At 49.5% G+C, this 12,045-nt stretch overlaps 1 protein-coding gene across 3 annotated transcripts; it reads right to left on the bottom strand.

Annotated features, from left to right (window-relative positions):
• Positions 1 to 901: 901 nt before the first annotated feature.
• Positions 902 to 11,962, bottom strand: KLF11 (KLF transcription factor 11). 3 transcript variants are annotated; one of them, XM_007971507.3, is made up of 4 exons: positions 11,754 to 11,962; positions 9,143 to 9,412; positions 7,112 to 8,051; positions 902 to 3,513 (listed from the first exon to the last, which is right to left on the bottom strand). In XM_007971507.3, exons 1-4 carry the CDS (start codon positions 11,793 to 11,795, stop codon positions 3,233 to 3,235), a joined length of 1,533 nt encoding a protein of 510 aa, XP_007969698.3. In that variant the 5' UTR covers positions 11,796 to 11,962; the 3' UTR covers positions 902 to 3,232. The 3 variants fall into 3 exon arrangements, with proteins under 3 accessions (XP_007969698.3, XP_007969700.3, XP_072878877.1); XM_007971509.3 differs by lacking the exon at positions 11,754 to 11,962 and adding an exon at positions 11,088 to 11,315; XM_073022776.1 differs by lacking the exon at positions 11,754 to 11,962 and adding an exon at positions 11,164 to 11,256.
• Positions 11,963 to 12,045: the final 83 nt, after the last annotated feature.

Here is a 12,045-nt window from a genome sequence, read left to right as displayed (position 1 = left end):
ACGCTCGTGCACGTGAACACATGGGACAGCGTTAAGGCTGTCGAAGAAGTGTCACCAAGCGCCCCATGAAAAGAGAATCCGTGGCCCCTTTTTTTTTCTCCTTTTTCCTTCCTGGCAATAAAGAGGCAGGAGAAAAGTCTTGTCAGTTGCCACGAGGAGGACAATCACACTTGCAGTTCTAATACTTCCCTCTAGGAAGCGGCTCCGTAATCAGACCTTTTGTGTGGTGAGGGACAAATCAGACCTCCCGAGGTGGCCAGGGGCTGTGTTTTCTGGGGATATGGCAGCCTTTAGTTTCAAGAGTTGGGAAGGAAAAGGAGGAAGAAGAGTGAAGCCTGTGGCTTCATGATGTACTTTGTAATCTTGGGCCGGGGGTGGAAGGAAATAATGGAAGAGACTTCCAAGCACTTCTTCCAGAGTGGCTGGAAAACCACTTTCAGTTCTACCTCTTTGCAGCCACCCCCTGACACAGAAAGGGCATGAGCACTGACGGCCACAGGGTCACCCGGCACACTACGGGGTCTGCCTGGACCCGACCCACTGCCAGAGTGGCCACTTCACATGTTGACTTTTTGAGACAGGGTCTTGCTCTGTCTCTCAGGCTAGGGTGCAATGGTGTGATCATAGCTCACGGCCGCCTCAAATTCCTGGGCTCAAGGGATCCTCCTGCTTCAACTCCCCAAAGTGCTGGGATTACAGGTGTGAGCCACCATACCCAGCTCTTCACACATTTTTTTCCGGAAAGGACCCTCCAAAGAACCTAAAGAAACAGAGTAAAACTCCAGAAAACAAAGAGGAGAGTTTAGTTTGAGCCAATACACCATGAATTTTATAGACTCTTCCAAACACTCTCTAGGTATACTTAGGCCACCAGGCACAGTTAAATGACACAGGACACATGTCCAGTTTAAAATCAAGTTTTATATGATTCAAAGAAAAGTTACATTACATACTCATTTAAATAATGTCAAAATCTGTTACATAAAACATAATTATGAAACATTTTAAGTCTTATTCAAACTACTTAAAAGGCTCAAAGTCACAAAAGATGAAGCAAAACTGCCCAGGCAATAAAGTGCACGAGGGGAGCCCGCCTCTCAGCGGCCATCAGCACCCACAGCCGCCAGCTGAGGGGCTCCATGCTGAATCCACACACAAGGTTTGTGGTTCTCAGAATAGTTTTCAGACAGGAACTGTTTCCAACTTAAAATCTTTCAACAGACAAATGGAGGTGGAAGGGGGATGGTTTACACAAAGTATTTCCAAATGTAATCAGGAAATGGAAGTGTAAATTAAAACCATTTTCAACCTGTATCTCTTCTTTAGAAATAGCACTACTTGGAGAATGTTCTGTGACAAGCAACCAAATACTCAAAAGACCTTATCCACCAGAATACTAGCAGGACTAACACTACCTTGCATGTCATAATTAAGAAAAAGAAAAATATCCAAATTTGATGCCATTTATAGTGTACAAAAATGTTTATGCTTATTGTGATGAGCAGGAGAAAGGACTGGGTGGTGAGGAAACACGAACTATGCACAACATAAGACAGCAACTGCACTGTCTCACGACGACAGGACACTCACCTATGGAGTGTCCAAACTGAAAACCTCTGAAAAACACATGTGTGCCAAGTAACAGCTGATACTAAGGGGCAAGTTAATGGGTATCAAGTAACAATGAATGAATGACCAGGTGGAGATTTTATCAGACTACAAAAAATAAAACACAAAACCTAATTTTATTCAATATTCCACCTTACCATCATTTTAATAAAGGTAAATGCCGATAATTAACACACAGACAAAATTTAAATACATACTGCACAATAAAAAATTTCCCAGGCTACCAAATTAAATTAGTGCAATGTTCTGTAGGTTCCTACATTTATTCCATTGCCTGAACTTCCAATGTTTAACAAAAACCAGTGTCAGTGGCTTCTTGAACACAGGCGGCCACATTCTCTCGTTTATCTATGACATGTGCTCACACAGTTGAAAAACGTCCATTTTCTAGGTAGACTGTAAAACACACCATTCCAAGTAATATTCTGTTTGGTCAAAAAAGTTTCCTTCAAACAAAATGAACAGAAAGGCAGTTGGGTAGTATTACCGCCATTTAGCGTAACTTGCATTTCCTTGCGTTTCTAGTATTTGGCAAACAAAAGCAGCAGAATCTTGGCACTGCCTGCCTGCACATGAATCTCATCTCAGCTGAGCTGTACTCTGGCAGAAAGTTCATCCAACCACTGCAGACATTTCTTTTTTCTGGAAAGTTACCCTACCCACAATGCAGTATGGATGCAGCCACAGCAAAAGGAGTCAACTGACCATGGACAAAGCGGCTGGATTTCAGTGTTTATCTTTTTTGGTGTCTTAGGTACAAACAAGAAACTGAATGGCTTGCTTTCAGCAGAGCCATGGCCAAGACTATTACACATAGACTAGATCCTGCAGCAAGTACTGGTCCCTGGGATCTGCCCAGTGGCTCATGTTACTTGCTGGGGTCCATCCTTCATGACACACCAGGGACACAGCTCACTAGTTCCAGTCAACCAAAATTCTAGTTCTTGGGTGACAGGAATGATTGCCTAGAATTTCCTTGAAAATGTTATGAAGAAGCTGACTGCAAAATTTATTTTTCCCTTTTATGAGGTCCTTATTCAACCAGGTCCAATTCCAAAAAGATCTCAAAGGCCAGATAACTTGTGATTTTTTTGGTGGAATAACATGTCAAGTTTACTAAAAGATGGGTCATTATAAAAAACTTTGTTATTAAATGCTGAAAAGAAGGTTGCAAAATGATCTAGCTAGAAATTGGTGATTTGAGCACCAACAATATAAATATTTTTATAAAAAACAGTATAAAAATTAGTACCCTGTCTTATTTCTACAAAACATCAATAGAAAGGTCGTAAAAATCCATTTTGTAAACTTTATTGCCGAAATATTTGTTTGAATGCTGGTGATTTAGATTATCAAATTTTCTACCACTTCTTTAAAAAAACAAAACAAAACAAAAAATCTTCTGAAACTACAAAAGATACTGAACAGGGTCCCAAGTGGAAAGGAAAGTTAACATACTTTCATCAAAACCAGCTCCCCGATCTTCCCCCTAGCTCCCCAAGACCATTTTTTTTTGGGTGAGGCAGTGGGAGAGAAATCCAGCAGTTCCATTCCTGAAAAGAAGGTTTTTAAAAACCCCATGAGTGATATCCCAGGGAACCTTTCAGGCAGAGGCTGGCATGGTGAACAGTGGGCTCCCTGGGCTCTCTGCAGAGGTGATTCTGTTCAGCTTGCCAACCTCTGCCTGCCAGCCTGGGATCTTCTTGGTCGTCATGTGGCGCCGGGCATGCTTCGTCAGGTGGTCACTGCGCATGAAACGTCGGTCACACACTGGGCACACAAACTTCTTCTCCCCTGTGTGAGTTCTACGGTGGCGAGATAGCTCATCCGAACGAGCAAACTTTTTATCACAGCCATCCCAGCTGCAGTTGAAAGGCTTCTCCCCTATGAGATGAGAAAATACATATTAAAGAGAAAGGAAATGCTGAGCACCTTATTCAAGGGGTTAATTCACGTCGTTTTAAAATCACATCCATCAAACTCAGAAGAAAGTGATATCTCATTATTCCGGAATTGGATGATTTGGGTCAAGAAATCCTCCAAAAGGCATTTATTCCTCCCACATTTAAAATGCAGTATGTTAGCACGCAAAGATTTCAAGCTAATCTTTCAAAATATATTTAAAAATAAATCAGGCAAAGTACAAGTACAGCGGCTCATGCCTGTAATCGCAGCACTGTGGGAGGCTGGGGAGGATCAGTTGAGCACAGGAGTTCCAGACTAGCCTGGGCAACAAAGTGAGATCCAATCTTTACCAAAAAACAAAAATAAATTAATTAAAAATGTAGCATCCGGCCAGGTGCAGTGGCTCATGCCTGTAATCCCAGCACTTTGAGAGGCCGAGGTGGGCAGGTCACGAGGTCAGGAGATCGAGACCATCCCAGCTAACACGGTGAAACCCCGTCTCTACTAAAAACACAAAAAATTAGCCAGGCTTGGTGGCGGGTGCCTGTGGTCCCAGCTACTCAGGAGGCTGAAGTAGGAGAATGGCGTGAACCCGGGAGGCAGAGCTTGCAGTGAGCCAAGATTGCGCCACTGCACTCCAGCCTGGGCGACAGAATGAGACTCCATCTCAAAAAAATAAAAATAAAAAATGTAGCATCCGTCCAGGCACGGTGGCTCACGCCAGTAATCCCAACATTTTGGGAGGCCGAGGCAGGCAGACCACCTGAGGTCAGGAGTTCGAGACCAGCCTGACCAAGATGGCGAAACTCCGTCTCCACTAAAAATACAAAAACTAGCTGGGTGTGGTGGTGGGCGCCTGTAATCGCAACTGAGAGGCTGAGGCAGGAGAATCACTTGGACCTGGGAGGCCGAGAATGCAATGAGCGGAGATCATGCCATTGCACTCCAGCCTGGGAGAGAGTGAGACTCTGTCTAAAAAAGAGGAAAAAAGTAGCATAGGCTGGGCTTGGTGGCTCATGCCTATAATCCTAGCACTTTGGGAGGCCAAGGCGGGCGGATCACGAGGTCAGGAGATCGAGACCATCCTGGCTAACACGGTGAAACCCTGTCTATACTAAAAATACAAAAAAAAAATTAGCCAGGCATGGTGGCTGGCACCTATAATCCCAGCTACTCGGGAGGCTAAGGCAGGAGAGGAAAATGGCATGAACCTGGGAGGCGGAGCTTGCAGTGAGCCCGAGATGGTGCCACTGCACTCCAGCCTGGGCGATAGAGTAAGACCCCGTCTAAAAAAAAAAAAAAAAGTAGCATCCATTCACTCTACCTTATTCCAATTTAAAGATTTTTCAGGTTGGTAGAAATATATATAAAAGCAATCTTATCCAAGTTGAACTTGCCCATTTCTACTTCTCACCAAAACTCCAAGTTTACAAAATGGCACAGAAGCGGATTCTTCAGAACTCTTACGGTTATTTATTTTTATTTTTAGAGACAGAGTCTCACTCTGTCAACTAGGCTGGAGTGCGGTGGCGTAATCTCGGCTCACTGCAACCTCTGTCTCCCAGGCTCAAGTGATTCTCCTGCCTCAGCCTCCCAAGTAGCTGGGACTACAGAAGCGTGCCACCAAGCCCAACTAATTTTTTATTTTTAGTAGAGACGGGGTTTCACCATGTTGCCCAGGATGGTCTCAATTTCTTGACCTCATGATCTGCCCGCCTCGGTCTCCCAAAGAGCTGGGAACACAAGTATGAGCCACAATGCCTGGCCATTTTTTTTTTTTTTTGAGATGGAGTCTTGCTCTGTCACCCAGGTTGGAGTGCAATGGCGCAATCTCCGTTCACTGCAACCTCTGTCTCCCAGGTTCAAGTGATTCTCCTGCCTCAGCCTCCTGAACAGCTAGGATTATAGGCGTGTGCCAGCCGGCCCAGCTAATTTTTGTATTTTTAGTCCCAGCTAATTTTTGTATTTTTAGTAAAGACGGGGTTTCACCATGTTGGTCAGACTGAACCTCCAACTCCTGACCTCGTGATCCGCCCACCTCAGCTTCCCAAAGTGCTGGGATGACAGGCGTTGAGTCCCCATGCAACGCCTGTCATTGAATTGGAAGTACTTTAGGAAACATGGAAGTAGCTTGTTTCAATCACTGCAGGTCATTCTGTCACTACTTCTACCAAGGAAAACTGAATAAACAGTAAAACCTCATTCAGTCACTTCCCCAAATTTGGAAGCTGTGCTCTGGTATAATGTGAAGTTCCCTTGGAGAGTCCCGGTGAAATGCAGAGCTCACTGAGTCAACCAGCCCGTTAAGAGCGGCGAGCAGGTCCCGTTCCCTGACACAGCCCCACGTCCATCTGCCATGCAAATGACCAACCCTCATTTACTGCCTAGTGTTAGGCCCTTGTACCAAGCACCAGGAATATATCCAGGTGAGGTAAGTATATAACTACAAAACAAAGGGAGAATACGGTAAGACCTACAGTAAACCACCAGGGTCAAAGAAGAAAGGAAGATAGAGAAACAATCCAGTAACTAACCCTAGGAAGGCCCTCGAGGGTTTCAGTAAGCAGAGATGGGCAGAGGGCCAAGGGGGAAGGGTGGAAATATGGAATCAGATACGGAACATTGGGGAGGCTGTTTCTGCATGGGCAGAGGCGAGTACTTCATGGGCCAAGTTTGGCCTTATCCTCAAAGCAAACAGCCACTCAGTAGAATGGAGTAGTAGAGTTCTTCTTATAATGTCTGAACACCAGACTGCACTTCATTCTACACATGGAGGCTACCACGATCAGAGCAACAGAACACAAACTCGCAAAACCCCTGAGAAATGGTGCCCTCACCTACTGAAGCGATTCTCTATCCAGCAACACTCAGACCACTGCCGGGCGGCAGGGCAGCCCCAGGTCCCATGGAGCTATTTTAACTTCAAGTATTAAAAAATGTAAAATTCAGTTCCTCAGACACACTAGCCACACTTCAAGTGTGAGCAGCCAGTGCCTACCCTAATGGACAGACAGCAAACATTTCCACCGTCGCAGAAAATTCTATTGAACAGAGCTGGTTAGACAACAGAGAGATCATTAGGTCAGCATAGTTTCTTGCGCAACTTAAATTAAAAACTACTCTCAGAGGTAAGAAAACTATACTCTTTTAAAAAATATTTTAGAATTTGAACTTTTCTATAGTTTGGCCAGACCTTTTCCCACAATAAACATGAGTCACACTGGTGAGATATATTTACTGAATGTGAATGCATGTTCTCTTAAAAAAAAAACAGAACACATGAAACATCTACTGCAATGTGCACAGAAGGGGGCACTGTGAGTCACTCTAAAAGCTACCAAAAGACACAGTAACAGAATTATACTACATTTTATCTTCCAGGGCGAGCGCTCTGTATGCAAACTCCTGATGGCTGTGATAACCACCCCACCCTTACGAGGTTGTGCAGGCTTTTCAGAACCAAAGAAAAAGCCACACTTCCACCTTCACCAGGGGTTCTCACGATCCCCTCCCACCCAAAGGCGGCTCAAAGTGTGCTTCCTGGTGTGCCCGATGCCCTACCTGCCCTGGTGCTTACCTGTGTGAGTGCGAAGATGGGCCTTAAGGTGGGAACTTTTGAAGTAGGTCTTCCGGCAACCTGGGAAGCTGCAAACATAGTTCCTCCTTCGGGAAAAGTCTACCTGAGGGACACAGTTTTGGCTAGAGGCGATGAACACTGGAGCAGGGGCAAGGGGCAACAACTTGGTATTCCCGGCAGCCATGACACTGGCTGCACAGGGGGCAGGCGGAGGCAGGGCTCCCTGGGGCAGGACCAACATCACAGCTCCCTGAGGCACCGGAGGTCCCACGAACACAGGTTGAGGCGCTGGAGCAGCCTGAGCTAGAATGGGTCTCACAGTCCCCACAGACAACTGGGGAGGGGGCTTCAAAAAAGCTGGTAACATGCCACTTTGTCCAGTCACGGGGATCATCTGGCAAAGGACAGGGGGAGCAGAGACAGAAATCAGAGGAGTGGTTTTCCTGGGCAGGTCATTTTCATAATTCTTTGGTGAGCAAGTCTGAACTGCAACAGGCCACCCTGCCTGCTGGCCTTTGTCAGCGAGGAGCAGGCCACCAGACTTGTGCAAGCAGGGCTGACAGGACACCAAGTTAGTGTTGAGTAAAGTGTCTGTGAGGTGTGTGTCCCGTAGAGTTTCAAAGTGTCCCAGAAACTGCTCTTCTCCTTCTCTGCTGTCAGAAAGCCGGCAATCTGGAGTCTGGGTGGTGGGAAAGCAGGCAGCAGGGCTCTCCCCAGTGTGTCGGATCACGCTGGTCCCCATGGCCCTGCAGGGAGAGCTGGGCACTGGCTCCAAACTCAGGAAGTCCCTCTCTGCGCCCCGGCTCAGCGCTGTGGCCGCTATGGCAGAGGACTGGAGGACGTCTGTGGCTGTGCATGCTTTGGAATCTGTTACTTGGGGAGAAACAGGTGTCCTTGTCGATGGCTCCATGAGATCAGGGCTCTGAGGAGGCGTTATACACTTAAAAAACAAAAGTACCATGTGAAAAGGTTGCTTTAAATTTTAAAAGAGACTGAATTCATCACAATGCTCCCAAAACCTTTACACAGATCGTCTAGACACTCAGCTAACCCTGTTTTCAACATCCCAGTGGGTTTCAAGGCTGCATGGGGCACTTTGCTGTCTCAGCTTATTCCCACAGTGTTTACCTCTCCCAAACCTACACAGGAGCCCAATGCAGGGAACTCTGAGGGGAGGTCCTGGCCGCCAGGCCCACCACTTCTGCAACCCTCCTGAAAACCCACAGGCCCTTCCCATCCCTCTCCAAATCTGCTTTCTACACTCTTTTTTCAGAGAAAGCTTCCAGCCCAGGACAATCACAATCTCCACTTCTGTTAGCAACCTACCATTCTTAACTTCTCCAAGCTGAGATGCAAGTTTTCCAAGTACTTTCACAGATGCAGCAAATTAAAAAACCAAAAACGAGAGTGATTTACTGCACTCAACGAAGGCAATCTGATGTCAAAGCACATGCTTTCTCTAGCTGCTGCCCACATATCCTGACACTAGGCTGGGTCACCAGGAGAACCTAAGCTCCACCCCAAGATTCCCCTGGGGAAGTAAATTTCACTTTCTCACATTAATCTGTAGGTTTCATCCCACGGACATTAACCACATAGCAAGGTATGATCCATCCATAGAAAGAGCACATTTTTCAGAAATGAATGAAGAGTGTTTTTGTTCTTTTATTTTTTTTTGAGATGGAGTCTCGCTCTGTCGCCCGGGCTGGAGTGCAATGCCACGATCTCGGCTTACTGCAACCTCCGCCTCCTGGGTTCAAGCGATTCTCCTACCTCAGACATCTGGAGTAGCTGGGACTACAGGCACCCACCACCACACCGGGATAAGTTTTGTATTTTTAATCGAGATGAGATTTCGCCATGTTGGTCAGGCTGATCTCAAACTCCTGACCTCGTGATCCGCCTGCCTGACCCTCCCAAAGTGCTGGGATTACAGGCTTGAGCCACCGTGCCCAGCTGAAGGAATTCAACACACTGAGTTCAGCTACTCTAGTCATTTCACAAAAATGCTCCTCTCCCACCTCCTCTTACCAGAGTTGATAAAGAATGGAAGTCTTTTGGTAGTTCAGGTGTGGCTGCATCCATATGCACAGTGGTAGTGACATCCCCAGAATCAGAGACAGGCGTGAGAGGTCTTATCCGCAACAGGTCACCTTTCTGGGATCTTTGACCCCAGGAGCTCATACAAACAAGAGCCTCAACAGCTTCCATGTCTGTCTGCTCCAAGATGCTGCATGTAGACCTTTCGCTGTCATGCCGCTTCCTCTCCAGGATGGACTCACATATGTCCATGATGTCAACCTAAAGGTGACACAACACAATGGCTTCTCAGTGCAGGGGAAATACAAAGGCCACCCATGATGGGCATGTGGATATGCACACCAGAGGCCTACACTAGGCAGGTAATGCACATGCAATACTCCATAGCAACAAACACCAGCTGTAGTAAAAGATGTTCAAGGAATGCTCATGACAATTTGGCTTTTAAGCCAACATTTCAAAGACAAAACTAAGATGGCAAGTGTTGCCACCAAAAATCTTGACTCTTAAAAAAGGCTAATAAGTTTGTATTTTTCTTGGGTAAATGATTAATAAAATTAACTCCTGAGGTGCAAGCCAAACAGTGGCTGGGGTAAAGCAGCTGCCCAGGAAAGAGGAGCCAACACTGAGGCCATCTAGTCAGTCTGCCAGTAGCTGAGGTGCCCTGACCATGGCTCTTTGAAGCGGCAAAGCCGCCAAAGCAGTGTCCCTACAGATGCTCTCAGGGACTCTGGCGCCTTCCCTCTATGCCCCAAGCAGGTAGGACCCATGGCGATTCCACCAGTTCCCTCCACAGATTCGGAGCAGAAGTCATCTGTTACTGTCCCAAGGCTAGCAGGTGGTGACAGGAAGCAAACCTGCCACGATCCCAGAGAGATCTCTTTGCAGTTTTTTTTTTTTTTTGAGATGGAGTCTCGCTCAGTTACCCAGGCTAGAGTGCAGTGGCACAATCTCGGCTCACTACAGTGCCCGCCACCACGCTTGGGTAATTTCTGTATTTTTAGTAGAGAGAGAGTTTTGCTATGTCGGTCAAGCTGGTCTTGAACTCCTGACCTCCCGGGTTCAAGCGATTCTCCTGCCTCAGCCTCCCGAGTAGCTGGGATTACAGGCGTCCATCACCACGCCTGGCTAATTTTTTGTATTTTTAGTAGAGACGGGGTTTCACCATGTTGGCCAGGCTGGTCTCCAACTCCTGACTTCAGGCGATCCACCCGCCCTGACCTCCCAAAGTGCTGGGATTACAGGCGCCCAGCCTTGTTTTTTTGAGACAGAGTCTTGCTCTGTTGCCCAGGCTGGAGTGCAGTGGCACTATCTTGGCTCACCACAACCTCTGCCTCCCAGGTTCAAGCGGTTCTCCTGCCTCAGCCTCCCTACTAGCAGGATTACAGGCGCCCACCACCATGCTCAGCTAATTTTTATATTTTTTATAGAGAGGGGTTTCCCCCATGTTGGTCAAGCTGGTCTCGAACTCCCGTCCTCAGGTGATCCGCCCACCTCGGCCTCCCAAAGTGCTGAGATTACAGACCGTCTCTTTAATCTGGAAGGGGAGGAGGAGGAAGAGGCTGGAATGAACTGATCTCTTCCAAAAGAAAACTAATCCGGGGGTGAGAAGGTGATGTTACTCTGAGAGGGAGTAATATCCCTCCCTCCCTCCCAGGGAGGTTACGGGGGCCGAGATCGCACACCCACTGCACTCCGGCCTGGGAGACAGACCGAGAGACCGTCTCAAAAAGAAAACGGAAAGGAAACGTTAAATGTACGAAGATACGCGTTTCCTCTCAATTTGCCATGCACCAAAGCATCAAAACTTTCCCTCTGCCCGGGTTCCCCAAGATCAAACAAGACGAGGCCACCTCAAATCCCCGGCCTCTGTCCCGCAGGCTGCGCCACCAAACCCCCTGTGAAGTCACAGAACCAGGCGCCGAGGCCCGCTCACCACACGGACGGGAAGGGGCCCGGCCCACAGTGCCCGCACACCACGAGGCCCACACTCGGCCCACGTCCACGGATACCTCCCCGAAGTCCCCGGGTAGCGACGCTTAGGGCCCCCAAAGCTCGCGTGCCGCGTTCCCGCCTCCAGGGGTTGCCCCGCCCCCAGGGTCGTGCCGCGCTTCCGCCTCCCGTCGTTGCCCGGGCCCCCGGACCTTGCCCCGCCCCAAGGGCCGAGCGGCACTCCAGCCAGCCGCTATTGCCCCGCCCCCACGGTCGCGTTCCCGCCAGCAACTCTTGCCCCGCCCCCCAAGGCCGCGTGCCGCGTTCCCGCCAGCCGCTCCCCCACCCAACGGCCGCTCGGCTCACAGGACCGGGGTGACGTCATGGCTGGAAATAGCCGCGGGGCCAGCGGGGCGGGGCCGCCCAGGAAGCGCGAGACAAAGCTGCGCGGGGCACACGCCCCCTCCTCGCCCCCACCTACCCGGGCGCGCCCCGCGCGGCCGCCGCCCCGCCCGGCTCCAAAGCCCGCCCAGGCCCCCACCGGCGCGGCCGCAGCGAGGACCCGCACGCCCCACCTCCCGCTTTCACAGGCCCACGGGTCCCGCACCGCGTTCCCCGCCTCGCCCCTCGCTCAGACGAGTAGTCCAGCCGCGGCAGCCCCACTACTCACTGCGCGCGCGTCGTCTGCGCCCGCGGAGTCCGGCGTGTGCATCGTGCCGGACAGCCGGGAGCAACAAAGCGACCGCGGGGCGTAAGCTCGGCGCAGCAGCGGCCGCACGTGCGCGGTGGGCGGCGGTGGCGGCTACCCGGAGCTTCTGCGGCCGGCACGCGCCTCGCCCGCCCGCGCGGCTCTGCCCCGGCGCGGCCCTCGCGGCGCGGGAGGGGCGGGGCGCCTGCGGAGGGAGCGGCCGGCGGGGCGGGGCGCGGAGGCGAACCAAAATACACCGCGCCCCCGTCGGGGC

Source organism: Chlorocebus sabaeus, chromosome 14, assembly GCF_047675955.1.
Source record: "Chlorocebus sabaeus isolate Y175 chromosome 14, mChlSab1.0.hap1, whole genome shotgun sequence".
Taxonomy (NCBI): domain Eukaryota; kingdom Metazoa; phylum Chordata; class Mammalia; order Primates; family Cercopithecidae; genus Chlorocebus; species Chlorocebus sabaeus.
This window is presented reverse-complemented; position numbering and strand designations above follow the sequence as displayed.